Here is a 23455-nt window from a genome sequence, read left to right on the forward strand (position 1 = left end):
CACACTATCATTTTTGCAAATCCCAATTCTTTCACAAAATACTACAGTACTTCTGTCTTTCCATGTGTGTGTGTCTGAGAAAATGTTCTCCAGTGAGGTGTAGTCAAGCAGAATGGTGCTTTAACATAAATTCAGATAGCTAAGGAGAATATTGTATAAGCGTGATGTTTGGGGTGATGATGGAGCTGTAGAATATATTAGTTACAGGATGCTAGTTGATGCATCACTAGGAAAAAAAAATATCCCTTTTTTGTCTAGTCAAAACATACTTCTATGGGCTCTGTAAAGTAGTATTTATGCTTGCAGGGTTTTAGAGTTAGATTGAAGTAGAAAATTATGAGCAGTCCTATGCAGTTCTACAAAAATTAATTCCTAAATATAGAAAAATCAGAAATTCCTATTTCCTGGCTAGCATTTTGAAATGCTTTGTGAAGAACTCAGTCAATATAATACCTTGGTAAACCTTACAGGGTGTTTAAAAAAGGATTACAGTATTGTTAGTGTACACTTATGGATTGCAAACCAAAATGAGAGCAAGTTTGCGAAAATAACCAAAACAGTTCACTGCTAAGCTTTTAGATATTTTGAGGGGAGAAATACAGTCAGTAGCTTATGGCACAGGTGTATTTTATTAGAAAATATGTTAGAATGTTGACATAGTTTAACCCCAGCCAGCAACTAAGTACCATGCATCTGCTCACTCCCCCCACCCAGCCCCAGTGGGATAAGGAGGAGAACTGGAAAAAGGTAAACCCATGGGTTGAGGTGAGAACAGTTTAATGATTACAATGAAGCAAATAATAACAACAACAATGATTGTAACGAAGAGGAGAGGGAGAGAGAGGAGTAGAACCCGTGATGGTGGGGGTGGGGTGGGGGAGGAAATCAAGTGATGTGCAGTACAGTTGCTCACAACCTACTGACCAATGCCCAGCCAGTCCCCGAGCAGCTATCGGCATGCCCTCGCCAGGTCCTTCCTGTTTATATACTGAGCATGGTGTGCTGCAGTATGGGATACCCCTTCGGCTGGTTCGGGTCACCTGTCCTGGCCCTGCTCCCTCCCGGCTCCTTGTGCCCCTGCCCACCGGCAGAGCACGGGAACTGAAGAGCCCTTGCCTTAGGGTAAGCACTGCTCAGCAACAGCTGAAACATCCCTGTGTTATCAACGTTATTCTCATACTAAATGCAAAACACAGCACTGTACCAGCTACTAGGAAGAAAATTAACTCTGTCCCAGCCAAAATCAGGACAAATGTGCATTTCATCTTTCATAGGGATAGGCTGTTTCTGCAGATTTCCTAGCTAGCTACCATCGGTACTGTTAAGCATGCAAACAGGAAAGTATTTCTAAATACCATACTTTTAATGTTGTTCATATACCTGAATTACAGGTCTTGAGAAAGTGAACATTCAAAGCATGCATTTTCATTGATTACCTTGTACAGGAAAGGAATACTGTTAATGATTTATGAAAAATGTAGAGGTGATTCAGTGTCAGATGAAGGTGGACATTCTCTGCCCTTTCAGAAATGTGTCTGACAGATGGTATCTCATTAGTCCTTGGAATCTGGGTTGCGGACTCTAGCTCCACTTCAACTAGTCCCTCTGGCAATGAGTGTGCACTTGTCAGCTGCATATCCTGAGACTCCTGAGTTTCTAGTGAGGTAGTGACTGATCTTTAGAGAGAGATGATGTTTTAGATAGAGATGATCTTTAAGGTGCCTTCCAACCCAAACCATTTCATGAATCGGTCAGAAAATGGCAGACAATGGCATTGTGAATTTTTTAATTTGCCCATATTGACTGTCACTTCATACAATTAGCTATTTAAAAAAAAAAAAGTATGTATGTATAATAATGCTAATACAGAATGGGTGTTGCAAGTGAATAACATCTGTTTTGGAGTAGAGAGAGATATTCTTAGCTATAAAATATCCTTGTTGGTGGCTATAATTAAGATGTAGCAAGAGAAGAAACTGCTGGAGTGGAAAAAACTGTAAGAAGAGCTTTAAAATGAATATAATGAAGATCTTTACTAAAATGTAGTGTTATATAACAAATAAAAGTAGTGAATAAATAATAGACAAAAATAATTGGACTGAATTTCAGAAGTATTCTGAGTTGTTACTTTAATTGTCGTTTCTCAAAACCTGCTTTTTTAATGGTAGTTAAGTGCCAAAATCATGAAAATATTCCAGAAGTGTCTACTTTCAGTAGCTTGTGAGGTAAATAAGGGGGAAACACACTGTGATGCAGTGTAGTACTGTACTATGCAATTTAATTGATGTAGATGTCTTTAACAGAAGAATACCTCACTTCTTTTGCCATCAACCAGGAACATAAAGAAAACTAAAAATGCCATTAAATCTCGTTTAGTTTTGGTTGTTGATTTTGTAGTTACAGTGGGAATTCTTATCTGGTGGGGTTTGGTTTGTTTTGAGGGGAAGGGGTTTTGGTGGTTGTTCTTTTGTTGGTGGTTTTTACTGTCTTGATGCAACAGGAGTTTACGAAGAAGGAGTTCTGCTGATCTAACGCTACATATGTTCAATGACATTCAAGCAGGGGATATCTGCCTTAGAGGCAGCAAACTATTACCAGCAGTACTTTTAAAATCTCACATTTTATGTCTTATACTTCAAGGTGGTGAGAGGGGATAGAAGGTAGAAAAAAGAGAGCGCTCTTCCTATAACATTTTTCCTGACACCTGTATTTACTTGGTCTACCAATGATTCACATGGGAAGGGTCAGGCTGACCTTAAGGTTTCAATTGCTTATAAAGATTATAAATCATTTTTCTTAACCTTTCTTATAGCACCTCATTGAGAAGTTCTTTTTTAAAAAAAAAATAAAAATTCTAAGTCTTATAAATCATTTTGTGACCATAAAACTAAAAATCTTCACTGGAAGGAAGCTGTGATTAGATTTAATAAGGAAAGAATTTGATAAAAGTATTTGCTTATAAATTATTTTAAAAAGTTGGCTGCTTCCTCTTACATACTTCCTAATATTAGGAGTTGATCAAAATTTGACCAACTCTCTCATCATACTAATTGTGGGGTTACAGGACTCCTTCTGAAATAGGTAATTTGGCATAGGCTGTGCACTGCCCCTCTCTGACTGCAGTTAGGAAGCATCTTGGTGCTTTTCTGTGTTAAAGAAGAACTTTCATCTGCCAGGATTTCCCAGTCACTCCTTTCCTACAAGAGTAAGTTTAAGCAGAGAAATCCTGAATTTTGTTTACCTTATTGGGATGTACCCAGGACATTTTGTGTACCCAGGACACCAGCTACACGTTATAGAACAAAGAGCAGCATTATCTTGCTTAGTATTAAACTTAAAGGTTTTACTGCTTTCAGTTTGAGCATGAATTCGTCATGCTACCAGAAAGGTCAAAAGCAATGCGGCCTGTGCAGTCATAGGTCAATGACAGATCTGTATAGATATTAAACACATACAAGCTGACTTTCTAAGAAACTTCAATGTCCTCCAAATAGATGTAACACAGAGTCAAGTATTTGTGTCACTCCTAAATGCATGAACCCTGGAGAGCCTCATCATTTTATGAACCTTGCTGTTACTACTACTTTTGTCATCTCCCATGAGTGATGTGGAAACCAATTACCAGTGGTCCTACACAAAAATCTGAAATTAAATTTGGTAGACTAAATTTTAGATCTGTAAAACAAATTGTGTTGAGTCAGGAAAATTGCTTTCAATGAAACTCATAATATATTGCTTTAAATTATGAAGTCTCTTGGACAAAGAAGATTCCACAGAAGGAAGAAAAAAAATTTAAAGCTTTAGAGAAGACTCAGACAAGAACATATGCCCTGTTAAGACTATAAAATTATTTCTTAGTGCTGATGGGAGTAATGGATAAATATGAAAATGTAAGCTCCCAGCTCTCCTGCATAAAAACATCAGAAGAAAGTATCATGGACTTTAGACTGTTGGCTCCTTTGGTGTGATTGAAGAAAAAAAGATCAATTTTACTTATCATCAAGTTAGTAAATAATTGCACATAAAGAACAGGTTTTGCTGGAGTAAAATGCCCTTTACTTGACATTTATTGTCAAGTAAACACTTAGGTTTGCATCTATTTGAAATTAAGTTATACTGTCAAGCTGCTTTTTAAATTTTAATTACAAGTATTTCTCCTCCTTGGATTTACTATTTTTCTGTAGACTGTATTACAGAACTACAGTATTTATCCTTTTGTTTCTGATGCAAGCTTGATTTATGGCGGCTTTTTTTTTTTTTTAAGATGTAAAATTCAGTCACTTTTTATAGTAGTTTCTGTTAGTATAAACGAGGTGCTAGATTTTACATGCTGAAGACATTTGGAGTCATACGGTGTTAACTTCCATTAGAATGTACTTCTAGTCTTTAACGCATGAGCTTAAAAAAAATTAGATGTAATTTATTCTTTTCTGAAATCTTAATTTAGGCAGCGAAAGAGAACTAGAATACTGTGCAGAACACAGTGTCAACTCAAGACCTGTGAAAGCTGCCATCTCTGTTCTGCTGGGGTTGGACTGGCTTTAACTCAGGTAGCCCAGAAGAGCAACTGGCAACAGGAACCCTTTGAAATTGTTGTTTGCCATCATGAGTTTTGCTCCTGATTGCTCTGATAGCAAACAAAAGCCTCTCTGCCTTGGTAGTCCCTTTAAGAAAAATTAACTGTGGAAAGAACATCTGTGTTCCAAGTAGCACATTTGCTTGGTTCAGGAGGGCATAATTTTCACTTTTCTGTATCAGTACCTTTTCTTTAAAGTTTGGTATACGTTATACACCTTGATTTTTGAGATATCCAAAAGCTATATGGACACAGTCCTAAGTACCTTGGCTCTAGGCAGCCCTGCTTGAGCAGGGGGATGGGACCATATGACCTCCAGAGGCCCCTTCCAACCTCAACCACTCTGATTCTATGATTTACCAACAATATCTGCAAGGTAGCAGCTGGATGACAACACTTAGCTCTAATTCTAAGTATGCTGTAATAATGTCTTGCTAAATCAAAATTGGTCAGTAGGAAAGAAAAAATTAAAGTTAAAAATTAGTTTTTCTTTCCTTCATAAAATTAGATAATCCAGCAGTAGTTGTTCCGTGGGGGGAGTCCATTTGCACTGTACTTAGCTGACGCCCAAATGTGTCAGTATGGAACAATAGTTAAAGTTAAGGGAATTAAGAAACAGCTTCAGATTCATCATTGTTTTCAGAACAAGAAAAATAAGACCATATTCTATAATGAGATCAAGTTTGATAACTACTGGAACATTTATTTATTGTTGTGATATGAGTGTAAATAATGAGCAATTTTTAAGCAGAAACGTCTCCGTGATGTATTCTGGCTTCATGCTGTCTCAGTTATAAATTAGCCATATGAAGTCGTAGTTATCCGTGTGATATCTTGTCTGAGATATCAGGCTGAGGTAACATGTTTCCTACTTTTCTGGGCATTGACATATATGCTAAAGCAATTCAGCTTTCTTATGAATTTGGTATTTCACCACTGTCAACAAAATACTAACTGCTATACAAATTATATTTATTTTCTGATAATCTTACTATTATTTTAGAAGATATTACGCTACCTTATTCTGTTTTTCCTAATTACATTTCCTTTCAAAGAATTTACCTATGGTATTGCATCTTCCTGTCAAAGTTACTGTGCTTGTTCTGGTTGATGACAGTAAAAGTCTGATACAGGATTAATTTTAAAAATCTACTACATTTTGTGTTGTGCCTTTTCTAGTTCCCTAATAAATTACAGTAATCCGCTGATCTTTTATTCCAAAAATTAACTGAGTTTACATATGTTATCCTTTTTAAAATAAATGTGATTTTGCTGTGATCTTTAACAATCAAATTAATAGAGAGGTTTGGGGCAGGAAAATGAGCTTATGGTATCCCTACAAGCGATACTTACTACAAACTGTCAGTTAATCTTTAGATGTTAATTTTCTTTCCCTCTTTTTCAGCACATGTAATCAGTATAAAATCTAATTATCTGTTTCCCCTATTGAGATCATTTAAAAATACCCTTTCAGCCTTATTGACTTGAGATTTTTTCAATCCTAATTAAAAAAAGTTGTTTCAGAAGGAATAATTTCCTTGGCCCGAGACACAGATGAACACCTGATACTGTGGAATTACAGTGTACTACTTCTCAGAATTGCATTTGATTGTCTTCTCTTGAAAGAATATAGGACCATGTAAAACAATTTAAATGCCAATACAGCTCTGCAGGTCTGTTTTTAAAAATGAACAAGCACAGAGAAGTGGACTGTTGTTGAGACAAGTGCTCTTAAGCTGCCCTGATTTATTAAGAGGAATCCATTGAACACAGTGAAGATGTGTGTGTGTGTGTGTGTGTGTTTGTAATTATTTGTTGGCAGCCATGATGAAAAAAGGCTAGGTAGCTTTTCCTGATGATTTTGAGTCATGAATATATGCGCCTATAATATTTTCTTTTAATGTTATACAGTAACCTTATAGTATGTGCTTTATTCTTTACACAGCTCAGGACTGGAAATAAACAGTAAGATGACATTTTTTTGTTGTGAAACACCGAATGTATTGGCTAGCATAAATAGGTGTCTTTATGGTTTTTTACTCTTATTGTTGTTTTTTCCCCTTTTCTTAAATATATTTTTGATCAATACAGAGTTGCAATGTAAACCTTTCAAGAGTTCATGCAAGCTAATGGTCTCTGTTTCCAACATTAGCTTTTCGTAAGCTGGCTGACTAGCTCTGCTATTGTCAGATTCCAGGTGTTAGAGAGCTACTTCATTTGTCTTTTTGTAGGAATTGAATTCAGCTTGAATGTCCTGCTGTGTGGCTGTTATGGAGAAATAGCTCAGGTTAGAAGACCCTGTTGTTTCATTCTCCTCTAAAGCTGAACTAACAGTTTCTCGCTGTTTACTCAGTGAAATGTATTCTTACACACAATAAGGGGAGCTGTAGGGTGTCATGTTTCTTAATTTATGGATTTTACATTTGGGGTGAGTGAATGTCTTACATTGTTATAACAAATCATGTGAAAATGTTGCATTTCATTTTGAGAGATGGAGCACGTAAAAGTAATTCTGTGACTTGATTTAAGCATATATCCTGAATTAAACATATAAATCCTTTGGGCCTTTGTTCTGCCACCTGCAGTCATACTGAGTAATGAGTACCTTTATACTCCAAATAATTCCTTGGATTTAAAACAAATACATGTAATTTTAACAGAGAAATTAGACAGCTGGTTGGCTTTTCAGATATTTCACAGTTTCCTAAACACAGTGGTCAGATCATGCAGTGCAATGGCTGTGTGATAGGTTATCTAAAGAAATTCATTTGTAACTGTCAAAATCATGCAGATTCTTTCTTTGTGTTAAGATTGCCTACTCTTCACCAGGGTAATCCATGAGTGAATTAGCTAACCAATTAACAACTTCAGATGGCTGTTGGCCTAATTATTTTTCAAATACTGTTAAAACTAGGTCACAACAGATGGGTATTTTCATGTCTGATTGAAACGTAATTGAGAAGATATATATATCTCTATGTACATAGGTATTTAGATAGGTATCTTGCAGAAATGAAGATCAATAATTATTAGAGCATATGTTCTGTCTCTAATATTTTTTCAACTACCCTGAAGTTCTATTTGGAGAACTAAGAGGAAGGCCAAATCTGAATCTAGTTTATCTAAGCTTGTTGCCATGAGCACCAACTCTTAAAACACAAGATTGCCTTCCATAGATACTCCCTCACCCTTTCAGCCTCAGTGTAACTACATACAAAAGCCAGGAAGGTATTCTTCAGTCTTGTCGAGATGGAGTAATTCCAGTGAATATGGATGTCTCTGATGTTAACTGAGGTCCAGACACTGGGTCCTGTATTTGGGCATAAGTCTCCTTGGGGACTCAAGTCTTAAAAATAAAGCATTGTAATATCTTTTCTTTTTTTTTTTTTTTTTAAGTTAGATGATAGTGAGTAAATTGTATAATGGATCAAATTCTGGTTTGGTGTTTACATTTCAGTGTTCTGGGGAGGACAAATGTCAAAACATACAAGGAGTATTTGCAGTTATGTCACATATACTGCATTTTTAATGAAGAATTTCACGCATTGATTTAATTTCTCTAAAGAAGCATCTTTCAGCCAGGGAGTCCTCCAGATGAGCTAATACAAATTTCAGAAGAGGAACATAATTCTCCTTTGTTCCTTAATTTTTCCTCCTGGCTAGTTTCAGCTCCTGTCTCTCAAAACAGGATATCCAGAATGCTTGTCAATTTAGTTTCTTTCCATCTTTGCCTCCCATCCTGCCCTGTTTCAAGGTCTATTGATAGAGATATTCAGCTCTTCCAAATATCTCCAAATATTCATTTGGAAAGAGCCTGGGAAAAAATTTCTGTCTCACGTGATTGGAATAAGACATGCTGAAACACATTGATTGGATTTATGTAGAGGCGAATTCTATTCTAAACAACAAAATAACTATCAGGTACAGTTCCTTCCTCTCCTCTTTTTTAGAGTAATTTTTTTTCAATTCTGTTATTTAATGGAATTTTGGTAAGTCTTGTAAATTGACAGGGACAGAATGGACTGAACAGTCTCTGGTTGATGGAAATTTCTCCTGCTACATCTCGTAGTTCTTCCCCAGAAAGAAGGTCATTGCTGTCAAAGAAATAGTAACTGTCACAGACTAGTATGTTTGAGTTTGTAGACCTCAGAAAAGGCTGCCTTTAGGGTAAATAATGCACCAGTAGCAAAAAAATAAATAAAAGGCAGTAATGTGAGCTAATAAACAACAAAACATCAAAAGAATTCTCAGAAGTCCTGCTATGAGTTGAGTGGTACTGTCAGAAGAGTTGCAGAGTAGCAGATCTTTATTTTATTCTGATTTTTAATTTATTTTTTTTTATGGAGAGCTTATGAGGATGGCTTGCTTGATAAAAATAAAAATACGTTCTTAGGAAAGATGTTAGTGAGCTTTTCATATTTTTCTTTTACAATCAGAAGACAAGTCAGTTCAGTTGAGTAGGATGACAGTATGTCAGACAGCTTTTCTCACTCGTTTCTACATTCCCACAGTCTTGCTTCTTTCTCAGAACTATTTTCATCTTGGGTGCCAAATGTGATGAAATTAGGAGGGTTTGATATTCATGTCTTTGTTAGAGCCTAGTTAATATTAAGATGCTAATACTAGTAAGTGAATGTCAATTACAATTTTTAGTTCCTTTCCTGTGGGAGTGAAATTCTACAGTCTAGCGTTTTGAGTGCCAGACATATTTTACATTTAGGAAAATCTGCATACCATATTGTTCAGAAATATTTCAGACTTAGCATATTTTCATTACTCTATGTTTCAGTGTCCTTAAATTTACATAAATAATTACAAAGTGGAAATTTAAGAAGAAAAAAACCCAAAGGCTGCAAATTATTTTTAGCCATTCTTTACTGTGTTTAGGTCATGTTACATTTCTGAAGAACAGAAATTAATGAGATCTAATTACATGGCTTATGATTCTGAAAGGAAAATAACATTAATCTGTACTCACCTTGGCAAAATCATTCTTGTATACATGGCCGAGTGTAATAGCCTAAGCAAGTACAGGAGCTTTGCATTCACTTATGTCATCAAGCCAATGGAATTAATATTTGGCTGTATACTTAGCTTCTATAATACATTGCAAATTCCCTGAAATATTTCCTTAAAATATTAGGGCTGAATAACAGTAAAGTAGAAGAAAGGAAGGAACCACAGATAAAATAAGAAGTTAGAAGCTAAATTTAGGACGTCAGTTGTTCTTTCATTTTGATACCTTCTGCATTTTTTTCTGATTTATACAACTTTTATAATAGCGCTTAAGTAAACTGTAATTCTAGTGTTTATTTCCCCCTAATTACAGTCAATTCTGTCTTCCCTGAAGGATGAGATCATCATAAGGATTTGTGTGGGCTGCTGGTGATACTAAGTCTAAGTTAGGGAGTTCTAAGTAGTCTCTGCAGAGCCACAGGATTAACTAGCTTACCAAAAGTAAAATACACATTTTGTGTTAAATTAAAACACCATTTGACATTTACATCTTTTCTTCTGTCATTACCTATGCCCTTCCACACCACCACTAGAGATCTCCCTTTCCTGCCGTGTTCTGGTCACTTTACTTTTTTCATGCATTGACTGCTAAGTACAAATTTACGATATGTAAAACATCCTGTAATGCTTCATCTTCCTTTACTTTGTTCTTGGCCTATGCTTTCCTTAGATCCTCCCATTTTCTCACCTTTCTATTACTTTAAAGGGATCACAATTCAGGTTTGACAAATCCTTTCTTTTTTCTCCTTGAATTTATTCCTTAGAGCATTTTTCCATTAATTATTCCTGACTAATTAGTAACCTGGGGCCGTGCCTTCATATACTCTAGGATTTGGTTTACACATTTTAAAATTCTGCTACATCGGTGACTGTATAAATTTGAGCGAGAAATGGTAACTGGTAATGGAGGTAGGCTGCTACATACGGTCTGAGAATTCAATCCCTAAATAATCTGTGCTCAAGAAGAAAAAATCATAGGTTTATTGTTACTTTTTGATTCATTATTGATTTCTTTGCTTAGCGTAGAAATGGGTAGACAAGCAGGATGATATCAGAGGCTTTGTTTTTATGCCCATGGTAGGATTTCTAAGAGAATAGATAAGTGCTTACTTTAGTGATTTAAGGAATGATATGTTGCAAGTGAATACAATATGAATATAACTGTTTTGGGGAGTGTTGCTGCTTGTGACAGGCCACATTTGGTGGGGTTGAAGGAAGTGAAGGTGCTCCCAGCTTTGTAACTGTTCCCATCCTGGATTAAAGTTCAGATGTGAAGTAGCTTAAACATCAAAAATCTCTCTTGCCACCATATGCTTTATTACTGTGTATGGGAGATGCTGGGATAAATCAATCATGAGTTTAAAGCTAAACAAGAAAATTATTAGTTATTAGGGACAGAAATCTTGCTGACAGCAGTTTCAAATAAAGGAAATGTGCATGTTATGCTCTCAGTTTAAAAATGTAATTAGAAGCTGGCCATTTAATAGTTTACTGCAAACAGTACTGTGTTTGATTTCCTGTACTCATGGAGCTTATCAGAGTATTATTGGTTTTTTACAAGGTCTTAGAAAATTAGAGTAAGGTGGATATATGGAACAGTGAGTCAGCTTAGCTTAAGCAAACAGTTTTGTTACACAACATGGCTGTGAAAAGGTAAGAGATTTTTGTTACATCAAACCTCACATGCCATGCAAAGGTTACCAACCTTACCTATCCATCAGCGTGTGGATCCCAAACAGCATAAGTGAGGCTCTCCTGATGGGTTTCATCGCATGGGTAGTCCATTGTTCTGTTGACACAGACTAATCCAAATTTTGAAATTCAGCGGGAAAGGGATGGCATAGCCTACTTGCCCTAAGCTTGAGTTGTATATCCCATTGCCCATGAAACCGTGGGCATCATGGGGACCTTCTGTCATCACCCACCCCTGGATTATTCTGTAACTCATTGATCCCTGTAAACCCCAAGGTAAATGGGGTTGGTTTTGCGGATCTTGGCCAAGGTTTTGACAAGTATTTTGTACAGTCAGGAGGGGTTTTCTCTAGGTTATGGGCATAATTTGTCTAGATAAATCCAGTGTGGTGATGTCTGTTGCTGGGCCTTTCTGAATTGAAACTAGTTTTTATTTATCTTTACATTCAGTGATGGTTGAAGTAGATGAAAATAACGAAGATTAAGGAATGTTCTCATGACATTTTAATTAATGCTATTTAAAATTTGAAGGAAAAAATAATAATTTGAGCCATTCAAACACAAATAGAATTTCAAAAATAAATACTCTGCTATTAAAGCCTCTGTCCCATCCAACAGCTTGCACTGTCCATGATATAAAATGTAGCAAGTGCTAGTACAAAGTATTCCATCTGGTATGGTTTAGATAGAAATAAAAATAATCTATTTTTAGAATTCCACATGAGTATTTTTAGTCTTTTTTTTTTCTTAGTGATACATGGAGAAGAGTAATTAAAGTGTTACTGATTTGTCTATGATACTGCAAATTCCTCTTTGGCTCTTCTGGGGAGATTTGCCTGTCATGTAAATGACAGTTTAAGCATGCTTAACTAGAAGTGGTAGTAGCAGTAGTAATGTGCCTACATGCACAAGATACAAATTCACTTTTCAGTGTTTGCATTTCTAGGGTTTGTGAGAAATTGTGAACTACTGTGAAAGCCCTGGCAGAGACAGGGATACTCACCTTTGACCACTAAGCTGGCACAGTGTTGTTTTCAGTTCCAGTTTTTCAAAAGTCCTAATAAAATATGAGGATTTTTGTCCTCTTAGAAAAGAAGAGACCCTTCAGTTTTTCATTCATTCATTTTGCATTTTATTGTAACTTAAATTCCTGTGTATTTTTAGTTAATACTGTCTGGTTTTCTACATTTCAGGGATACCACCGTTCAAAGCCTTACCCTACAACCTTCTGTTAAAGACGGTCTTATTATATATGAAGATTCATCACTGGTTAGTAGTAACATTTTGATTGTATATTTGGAAATGTTTTTCAGTTAAAACAAGTAGTTAAACATGGTGGCTTTTCAAATAAGAAAATTCTTTGTGATTGGATTCCTTTCATGGCATGGTCATGTGGTAACATTTCATTAACTTTTACTTTGGTTACATTTGCCACGTTTGCTGTGCTGAATGTGATTTAAGATGATAGTCTTGGGAATCTGCACGCACAGAATGAGTATGGAAGATAATTTAGTATTAACCTGACACATTCTAACTGGTAGAGTGGTATTTTCTTCCTTCTCCTTTATATCATCTCACACCTACCTGCAAAGTTGGACTCCAGGCAGCTGTTGCAGCCATTCTTCAGTTCTTTCAGCTACATGTTGACAGTTGAGATGCAAACTGCATTTGCACTTCTCTGTTAGCACTCCAGTTCATTCTCAGTCAGGCTTCTCACTTCCCTCCCTAGTACAGACCTTTTTGTCCCTATCCTAAGAAACAAAACCACCTACCTTTCTTGTGTCACCTGCCTCCTCTTCTCTCTGCCTCAGTTCAGTCTGTTCTGAGTCCCTTTCTTGTCTCAGTGCCCCTGAGATGTCACTGCTGCTGACTGAGAAATCAGTAATGCAGTTTGCAGGTTCTGATGTTTTGATTCTTTTCTCTTGTAGGTGAAAGCAGTGAAGTTTGGACGTATTTTGGTAATTGATGAAGCAGACAAAGCACCAACAAATGTTACCTGTATCTTAAAAACTTTAGTAGAAAGTGGGGAAATGGTTTTGTCAGATGGAAGGCGAATTGTTGCCAGTAAGTAGGTAGAAAGCGTTTTGATTATTTACAGTAAAATGCAGCATGTTTCTGGTTTTCAGCAATAACATTACTAGGTAGAGACCCAAAAGAGTTCAAATGGAAAAAGTACTTGATGGTAAAAGGTTAACAATTAAAGAATTTACAGTCATTTTCTTTACTACTTTTGCAATAGTCACAAAGGTTTTCTTAAATAAGTGTTTTTGTGAATTTCACTAAAAAATTTAAAAAGAAAAACGCAGACCAATGAACTGTAAGTTGACCTCTCTGCTTCTCATTCACCATAAGAAATAAAGACATAGTTGACCAAATTATGATCTTGGTTATGCCCATCTGGACAGTTATAATTTGATCAGATCTGAAATTGAAGATATGAGTATATCTAAGGTTGAATTGTTAAGGGTTTAATCTAATCAAATATTGCATATCCTTATATTACTTAAATATATCCTGCAGGAAGAGAGTATTTTATAATTTAATGGAATTTAATTCATGTGAATTGTAGGAGCTAAATATTTTTCATTATATTTCAAAGAAAGACCATGTGTGAAATGCCCTCTTGATGTTAGTAGACGCTATACGTAATTAGTTTCTTTTTAACAGTATTGGGAACAAGTTGAAGTATGAGTGGAGCAATCGTTCAGCACTCACATGGCACAACACTTGAGTTTTGCTTGTCATTATAAACTGTAGGTGGGCATTTTTTAAAATGTCTTGCTATCCAGCCACAATTATTACTCTAATTTTTTAGAGGAGGTAAAATGATTCCCCCAAACACCATGTGCCACTGGAAACATACTGCAAGGGAACAACTGGGGCCAGTCTGAGTCGTTGTGGAGAAACAGTGTCTTCACATGTGTGAAATCATGTATGTCTGGTTTCTCACAGTTTTTTGTAATAACCAGGAGGATTTTCAGTCCTGTGTTCCTAGATCTATATAAAAACACAAAACGTTTTATCCACCATTGGCTTCAACATTTTGGTGAAATTAAATATAAACAGGATAGGTAGTCCCCACTCCAAGAACAGTGGGTGCATTTTTATGTTTTTTAAAATGAAACACTTTGGTTAAATTTTCATAAAACAGATTATGAAACTTTAAAATGAAACCTAGAACACCCATAGTTGAATGACAAGCTAAGAAGCTATTGAGCCTTTTTTGTAACTGTTCTTTTAATTCTAAGAAGAAAATAATTAGATTGGAAGAATTCTTCTAATCTAATTATGTTCATTTAATTAATTCATAATTATAAAGCTTAAATATGCAATTAATAAACTTCACTTCTTTTCCAGATCAGGCTCATGTAGAGGGGAGAGAAAACGTAATAGTTATTCATCCTGATTTTAGAATGATTGTTCTAGCAAATAGACCTGGATTTCCTTTCTTGGGTAATGACTTTTTTGGCACATTAGGTAAGTGATTCATATTAAATGGTCATCTTTAATAGAATTGATTAACGGAATAACTGTTTTCATTAGATTTCATGAGGAGAAGGAGTCCTTTTGCATATTGATACTTTGTTTTACATAAGACATTAGAGGTGAGATTCAGCTTGAAGACTAACATCTAACTTTACATATCTTAGTAAAAATGCCCAAACTTGTCCTGAAGTGAGCAGCTATATGTGGTTATCTGTGTTACAACTATTTTGTTTTATGGGGTCTAGACAAACACAGCAGACAGGCAAGGTTACAAGAAATCTTCATTAATGAGTGTATAACAGCAAAAACATGAGCTATAAGCAGCTTGATACCTGACATCAGTGGTTAACACAACAGCTCACCATTTTTTTCCCCCTATATCAAGCCAGGTGCTGTTCTCTTCAGTACAGGAGATGGGAGCTTGATGGATGGTTCTTTTCTCTCCTCTCAGCAGTGGAGGCTGCTGTCCATTTTTTTGATGTTAGCACTGTGCTACCAGCTTATTAATCCTCGTTAGCCTCTCCATGCCCATGGCCATGTGTGATAGGCCTTATTATAATATATATATATTTGACAAGATACTGAATTCATCCTAGTTTCAGATAAGGCTGTCCAAATTTCACATCAAAGTTTTTCATATCCACAACAACCTCGTTTCAGAAAGTTCTTGGTAGGTCCTGAAAATCCGGTGTATCAACAAAGATTCCCCACAGCTTCATCCTACAGCAAAAGCAAGAATTTATGTTGTGTACAAGCAAGGGACAAAGAATTTACTGGCCTGTGTAGTCCAGTGTTAGACTAAGCGGGACTTAGACAAAGGCTTGGCAGTGTTACACCAGGGCTACAAACTGAATAGCCCTCCAGACTCTACTGACTGCGTTATCTATGTTAGCATAGCCATCTATGTGCAGGCACCTTAATTTATGTGGTTTTATCTGTTAGATTTGGCCATAATGCTTATTCTGCAAGAAATAATAATGTACTCATAAAAGCAGGTGCAAACCCAATTCCATATTGCATGATAGCTTTTGTTTTACAAATGTAGTTCCCCGTGAATGGGTGTTCCTTGTCAGAGGCTCATTGGCTCTGAATTTCACCCAGCTATATTGCCCCAAGATGTTTTAGTATACCTTATTTCTTTTGCATGACCCGATTTCCTTCCTTGCATGGACCCTTTAAGTAAAATTGATCATCCTAGCATTATTGCTTTTAGCCCATGTGGCGAGGCTTGGTTGGGGTTTTGGGGTTCTTTATTGATTTTATTTTTCAAGCATAGGGACTCTTCTGCTTTTAATCCAAGTCCTTTTTCAGCAAGATACAATCATGCTTCTGCAAAGTTATGTACAACTGTTAAAGGACCCTTTACAAATAAACTCAGTTTTATACATTAAATTATTAGCACCAATAAAATGCAAATATATGGAAAGAATATCTTGCTAAATTTCAGAGAGGAAATTAGAAATCTAGTAAGTATTTCCTCTAGACCTCTCACCTGGGTTTGCATTAGGGCATTCCTGCATATCAAGATTTCCCTGCCTCCTGTGGTGTTTTCAAGGTGTTCACAAATTGGTCCTATTCAGCCTGTTACTCTTTCTTTAAACCTTTTTTTTCCTTTTTTTCTGCATTCATTTGACTTGTATTTATTCTTGAAGTAGATTTCTCCCATGTGATCACTTTCATTAAAATGGCAAGAGACAACTCCATGTTTCTGGGAACCTCAATGTTCTTCATAGCAAGTTTGTCCTTTACATTTTTCAAAGTAGTTTTTGTCTTGTTTTGTGTTAACAATCAGGTACTTTGTATCCTCTTGAGCCATTGCTTTTCCATTTAAGGTGCTGTATGAAACTTAAAGGGGCTGTTGTGATGCCATCTCTTTATAAGTTACTTAACTGTATGCTTTTTTCTTTTTAGGGGACATTTTTAGTTGCCATGCTGTTGATAATCCCAAACCACAGTCTGAACTGGCTATGCTTAGACAGTATGGTCCTGATGTTCCAGAGCCAATTCTTCAGAAACTGGTGGCTGCTTTTGGAGAACTCAGGAGCCTAGCTGACCAAGGAATTATTAACTATCCCTATTCAACTAGAGAAGTTGTGAATATTGTAAAACATTTACAGGTATAGTATGTCAGATTTCATTAAAAACTTGAGTTCATCACTACTAATTTTTTAATGCTTGAAAGTTTTAGAAAAAGATGCCATTATTTGTTCATGCATTTTTATGTCATTGTTTTGAAAAGTTTTGTATTTTGAAGGAATCACCATATTCAGATGTTCAGATAGTCTGAGGGTAATAATCACAGATGTACACAGGCAGGTATTTTTTCTGTATGTTTATTTATAGATATAAAAAAAACCCTGAGTGTCTGTTTTTCTATTATGTAAGAAAATCTCAGATTGATACTGTGAATACAGTATGCAATGTTCATAGTAGCCTTCATTATAAAATTCCATATTCAGCATACAATACTTTCAGGAGAGTGCAACTGTTCACTTTATGCTGCTGTAAAATTCTTCTTTTTAATAATTTCCTGGGAGAAAATAAGTTCCTGTTGCGTAACAGTAATACATCACTGGTGGAATTTTTCTAAGGAAAATGTCAGATGGATAACAACTTAGCAAACAGGTGCTTAGGATCCATGACTGCTTCCTACATTTTAACTGTAAAATCGTGAATTCTGATTTAATATTGGTCTTTTTTCAAAAAAAAAAAAAAAAAGATTACACTAGAGCCTGACTTCTGTCTTTATAAATTGAAGGATACCCTTTGTCTGAAGTATTTGCAATATAAACTATCTTAATATTCTTTTTAAATAGCAGTGCTTTTATTTTGTTCTGTTTATAATCACAAAATTGATGATTTGTTAATTTATAGACTACTTCTTGAATTACTGAATCATAGATTGAAAAATTAATTAGTGGAAATATTAATGTAATTATTACAATCAGAATATAATTTCTCACAAATTATTTGATCTACTGTTCCCATGTTTAACACTACATAGTGTAACAGTGTTGCATGATGGTTTTGTGTTTCTGCTCATGAACATACATTCATCCATATACACAGACATCTAGATACTTAGCTTAGAATTACTACTTTTAAAAATTTTCAGTTCATCTGGATCTCTGGGGAGGGTAGATTTTTGTGCTAAATGGTCTCTAGGCTGCAGTAAGGTCTTGAGACAAAGTAAATCAGTGCTACTGTGGCAGCGATAATACAATAAAAAAATTATGCTATATTTGTAACTTTTTACTAAGGGTTAACAAAATTCAGATCTAAAAGCTGAGGAATCCATCCAAATAAAAGACATAAGCAAAATAGTTTATTAGGATCAATTACCAGTTAATAGGTATTTGTTTACCAAAGTGCTAGAGCATGTACATGCTGATGTCTAAACAGAGTTACATTTGAAATGAAAGTGGAAAAATTACAGATTTGAGGAACAGTTGCTGTGCTGGTGAAAAGCTGATGTTTTAGGGTTTTTGTTAAATGAACTCCTCCTGGAATGTCTTCATAGTCTTTGGCTGTTCCCTACCTTCCTTCCTAGCTTCTTTCCTTCATCATCTGTTTCTGAGTAATCTGTAATCTGAAGTTGCAGTGTCTTCTGTCACTAACCCATGTGGAAACATAGGGCTTAATTCTTTTTTTCTTTGACTGTGAACAGTATCTAATTGAAGACTGGAATTGCTGCATTCCTAATTTTCTTAAGGGCATTTACTCTCTGCTTCTGTGTCCTTCACTTGATTAGATTAATATGGTCACTTCAACGTGGACATTGGGCACAGATCAGCAGGGAAGTTTCTCATCTGCTAAGTTTTCACCTCTTGCAAAGTCAAGTGTAAATATCCAAACAAATTTGTAACATGCAGCTTTAGTTTCTTCTGCAACATTTGTTTTCAAGATCCCAGTCTCTTTGAAAGGATGCAACATTTTGTTTACTGCAACTTGTTCAGTCTGAATAATAAAAAAGGCTGGGAGTAGCCAAATGTAAACAATGAATATAAACATAGTGACTATTCCAAAGTAAGAAGCTTTTAGGTCTTCAGGTAGAGAAGAAAGAGGAAGGAGGGAAATGAGTCAATAAAATGGCTGGTCCTTAGGAAGGAAGGAGGGGAGTTAGTCATGATGTTAAACAATTTCCCTTACAGCAGTTCCACAGCCCCACTCTCTTTGTACTATTGCGTTGATTTCTTTCACATAACTTTGGAATTTTTTGCTTCTGAAAAAAAGGGTTAGATGTTTTAGAGAAAAAATTGCTGTTGAATACTGTTATCTGAGAGTGCATCTGAGCATCAGGGCTAGTCAGTTAAATATTCTCATTACTGTGGCATCAATATATTATTAGGCTAGTCTCTGCACTCTGATTAATTGTGATCTTCAACATATAGGATTGCGTCCACAGTGTAGTTACAAGAGCATCTTCCCATAAAGATTATGCAAGTAGGGAACTTTGTTTACAATTTAGTTGTAGCTTAGACAGTGCATTCAAGAGTTAGGTTGCCTCTATACTAACTTTTTCTTAAGTAAAGTTTTTTTTGATAAAGCTCCAGATACCAAAGTAGTTTGAAGACCTGAAACTGCAGGCATAGGGAAAGTTGTCTAATGCAGGTGCTGAACTTCGCTGCTGCAACTATTTCTCCCTACAGATTGCATGAGGAATTTTTGCAAAAATTGCAAGAGCAATCTTGCAGCTCTAGGTTGCCGGTGACCTTTTGGCCTCGCACTCCTGCAGTTTTCAGACTGTGTCAAATGTCAAAAGTACTGATACTAGCAGCGGCTTATGGGCAAGCTGAGAAGCTCTGCTCTTGCTTCATTGGGTTACCATATGCTGCCCATAGCTACCAGTGAATGCTGTAACTGCTTCTCTGCAATCTAGTATGCTGGTTTTCATGAGACCTCTTGTACGTTGTTTTGCAGAGTCAAGATTCACCCGATGTCTCTGGCAGATGTTAGTCAGGCAAGCCACGTTAGTCTAGATAAAATGGAAATGGCTTTTTTATTAACTCTATCGAGATTGAGAAAGCTGAGAATTTTTTTCTCATAGGCCTTCTTGTTTGTGTCTGAGATTGCTTTCTAATAGTAGGCAGTAGTATAACAGTTTTCAAGCAGTAAATGTCTAAGGTGCCTTCTGCACCTGAAGTCTACTAATAATCAGGCTTTTAGACCTGTTCAATAAGCTTTTGTGCTAAGACAGTACTTCTTTCTGTTCAGCTTAATCTCAAAAGGAAACTAGGTTTATCAAATCACGGGGTTTATCCCTTTTTCCTCTTGCTGCCAAACACACATCAATAATAACCTTTTACCCTTTTGGCCAACCACAGTGAATCTCAGTTACCAGTTTTCAAAGATAATTAGGTTTCCACTGGTTTAGTCAAAATCAGCAGCTATGTGACGGAGAGAAACAAGTTGAAATGAGTGTCCCTGCAAATGAAAAGGTAGGGGGAGAATTCAGCTGCTTTGCTTGGCTGTAGATGATGCCCACTAAAGACACAAGCACTGGTTAATCAATTAGTGTGCCTGTCGCTCAGGATGAGCCATAGATGTAGTGCTTTTTGCCCTGTTGACAGGACAACTGAGGAGGCGCAGAGAGAACTGGCAGCGTTCAGTGAGAAGGCATCAGGGTACAGGGGGAAGTCAGGGGCACAGAGAAATGTGCAGGTAGGGAGAGATCTGTTAGTGTCGTTGGGGCAGAGTGGGCCGTTTGGGATGGTGCTGGAAGGATGGGAAATGTGCAGGCATCTGAAAGCACTAGAGTATGTAGGGAAGTGAGTGGTAGTGAGAACACAAGGTAGAAGTCTAAAACAAAAATCTGGACTCATTACAAGACTGGATAACAGATAATTTGTCACTTTGTTTTCAGAGTAGTGGTAAAAGTACAATATACCTCAATGTGTCTAGCATATCTTAATGTACATTTTGTACTTGTACCAGGAAACTATTTTGCTGATAGCTTGTAAGCAGACTACAGCAATACATGTACTCATGGAAAGTTAGATGCGTAATCAAGCCAAATTCTGTTACAACTCTGTATCAAATAATGCATAAAATATATATTTATAAAAATATAAAATTGTTAAAAGCAAAACCTATGTTACTTACTATTTTAAGGAATAGTCAAGAATCTAAGCTGTGAAAATACTCTAAGGTACACACAGAGTTGTTACTTGTAAGGGGGAGGATCAATGAATGAGAACCAGACAGACTGATGAGAGATCAATATTTTCTCCAGTAATCTGGTTTTAAAAATCAATAGAAACCAAATGATTCTTTAAAAATGTTCAACTCAAACATTCAAACTTCTTTTTCCCCCTTTTCTTTTCAAGTGAACTGTCATTGCTTTTCTTTAGTAAGCAGTTGTCCAGGCAGTCATAAAAAAATGGTTGGATTTGTTCTGATTGAAACAAGAGAGTTGTGATGTTTTTAATAACTGAAGTAGAGGGCGTTTTGAAAAGTAGCTTGTGTTCAGATCAGGTTTTATTGACAGCAGTGATCAGTTGTAGCTGTGGAAATAATTTTTTTATGATGTCCTACTGATACAAAAGGCATGGAGCTATTGAGGCAATTCACTGGTGAGAAGGATATTGATGCCAGAAGTTATGCAATGATTCAGAAAACCATGGACTGCTTGGGGAATACTAGTGAATATCAGATAATATTTGAAGCATTTGACCAAGTTTTCTGTAGTATCTAGTGCAGGGCAGTTTATTCCTATTACATCAGTTTAATTGACTGTGCAGTCAAGGCTTTTAAGTCTCACTGGCTTCTAAGTCATAATGGCAAGCAAATGAGAGGCAGGAAAATGTGTTTTGTTCTTGCAGAACAGTAATTAAAAACTGTGGCAATATGTGAGTGGTTGTTCTGAAACCTGGAAGAGCACACTGGCCTTAAATCATCAGTCCAGTTCAGTAGCAAAACTTCCATTGTTGGAAATACTAGTGAAACTCTGATAAACTTTTTATTTTTTTAATGTACACAGCACATTTCAAGTAGTATTCTTCACTAAGAAAACAATGTTTGCAAATCTTAAATAAATTTGTGTTTCTACTAAACCCCATCATTGCCTCAAGTCATTTTTAGTAAGCAAGCAGATTATCTTCTGCTTTTCTGTATGCAATGTTAAGAATCAGAAATCTTAAATGAATTGTGTAGTTGAATTATAAGAATGTATATCTTTTTGTCAGATCTTTGCTACTAGTAGAAAGCAGTTCTAAATTGAAAAAATACAGGTTATATTTAATTAGATGTTCCAATGATTACACATTTTGTTATGTGTATAACACAAACAGTTCTTGAAAACATGAATGATGTTGAGTATTTAAATAACTGTCTCCTGCTTGTTTGTTTAGTTCAGGTTAAGTTTCAGTAGCTTCATTTTGACGTAAAGCAACGTACCTTCTGGAAAATAATAAAAAAATGATTACTTGAGCACTTGTCTAAGTTGAGCAAAGTTACTGTTATAACTGTTCATTTTAGAAGTATTTAATAATATGCTGTAACTTAACAGGTACCCAGTAAAAGCAATTTGGGGTTTTTTTGTTTCTTCACAGAAATTTCCAACTGAAGGACTTGCAAATGTTGTTCGAAATGTATTTGACTTTGACTCCTACAACAATGAAATGCGTGAAATTTTGATGAGCACTTTGCACAAACATGGGATACCTATTGGAGCAAAACCGACCAATGTACAGCTGGCCAAGGAGTAAGAATAACATAAGATACATATATTAAGAAGACAGATCTCTCGCGGTCACTTTTTTATAGTGTGTTATCTTGCTGCTAACTGATTTTAAAACAACCTGGAATACTTGAAATCAGTCCTCCTCTGGTTCAAGTTTATATTCCTTTAAATAAGTTACAACAATATAAACTACTTTAAGATAGAGTATTTGCTATTACTAGTATTTAATCTTTAATGTCCATGTACATATGGATAGCTTGTATGGTAAATGGATATATATTAATAAAGGGAAATACTTGTTTCTTCTCCTGTGTTTTTAATTGAATTGCAACACATTTCTGTCCAGTTGTTTATCACTTAAATTAGTAGCAAGAAAAAAAATAAGTTGTCTTCAGCGGTAGTGGGATTTTGTCTTTGATACTCACAAAAGGCTCTAAAAAATACTGCTGCAGAATAGGATCATGCATGTAAACATTTCTGTATGTGTCTGTATATCTATTATTCTTCAATTATGTTACCAGTTGACATGTTACACCATATACTTTTTTCAGAGTTAGACTCAAAATAGCTTTTTTTTAAAAGACTAAACTAGATTATGAAACAGATTTAACTCATTCACAGGTAACAGGCTTAAGTAGATCAGAATGAAAAGCAATAAAAGCAATCAGAAAACTTACTGTGGCTTGAGCTCAAATACATAATTGATTTATGGAGAAACAAATATTTCCCTTTCGTCAAGAAAGCTTTATGGATATATGGAAAATTGAGTTTCCTGTGGGACATAAAAAAAAGTATGTTTGCTAAGGAAGGACTGATTCTTATGACATGATGCCTTGATATTAGGTGTCCATGTGTAGGTTTCTCCTGTTGGAGCACCACTGTTATCATATCTAACATCCTACGTATAACTATTAAAAGAAGATTGGCAGTTTAATGACTAAGGTGTACCTTCCAATTTTGATGACAGAAGAATTTCATGCCTAGGGAACCAGTACTTGAACAAC

At 35.7% G+C, this 23455-nt stretch overlaps 1 protein-coding gene across 1 annotated transcript in view; it reads left to right on the forward strand.

The window, feature by feature from the left end:
* The window catches only part of VWA8 (von Willebrand factor A domain containing 8), a gene marked incomplete at its 5' end in the record, with an annotated part of 184294 nt that overhangs the window by 82894 nt on the left and 77945 nt on the right, over nt 1–23455 (forward strand). The window contains 5 exons of the mRNA XM_080376822.1: nt 12478–12553; nt 13213–13348; nt 14642–14761; nt 16682–16887; nt 22321–22472. Coding sequence (XP_080232948.1) covers nt 12478–12553; nt 13213–13348; nt 14642–14761; nt 16682–16887; nt 22321–22472 — 690 coding nt within the window. The remainder of the gene's footprint in view (nt 1–12477; nt 12554–13212; nt 13349–14641; nt 14762–16681; nt 16888–22320; nt 22473–23455) is intronic.

Source organism: Falco punctatus (assembly GCF_963210335.1).
Source record: "Falco punctatus genome assembly, chromosome: 2".
NCBI classification, from domain to species: domain Eukaryota; kingdom Metazoa; phylum Chordata; class Aves; order Falconiformes; family Falconidae; genus Falco; species Falco punctatus.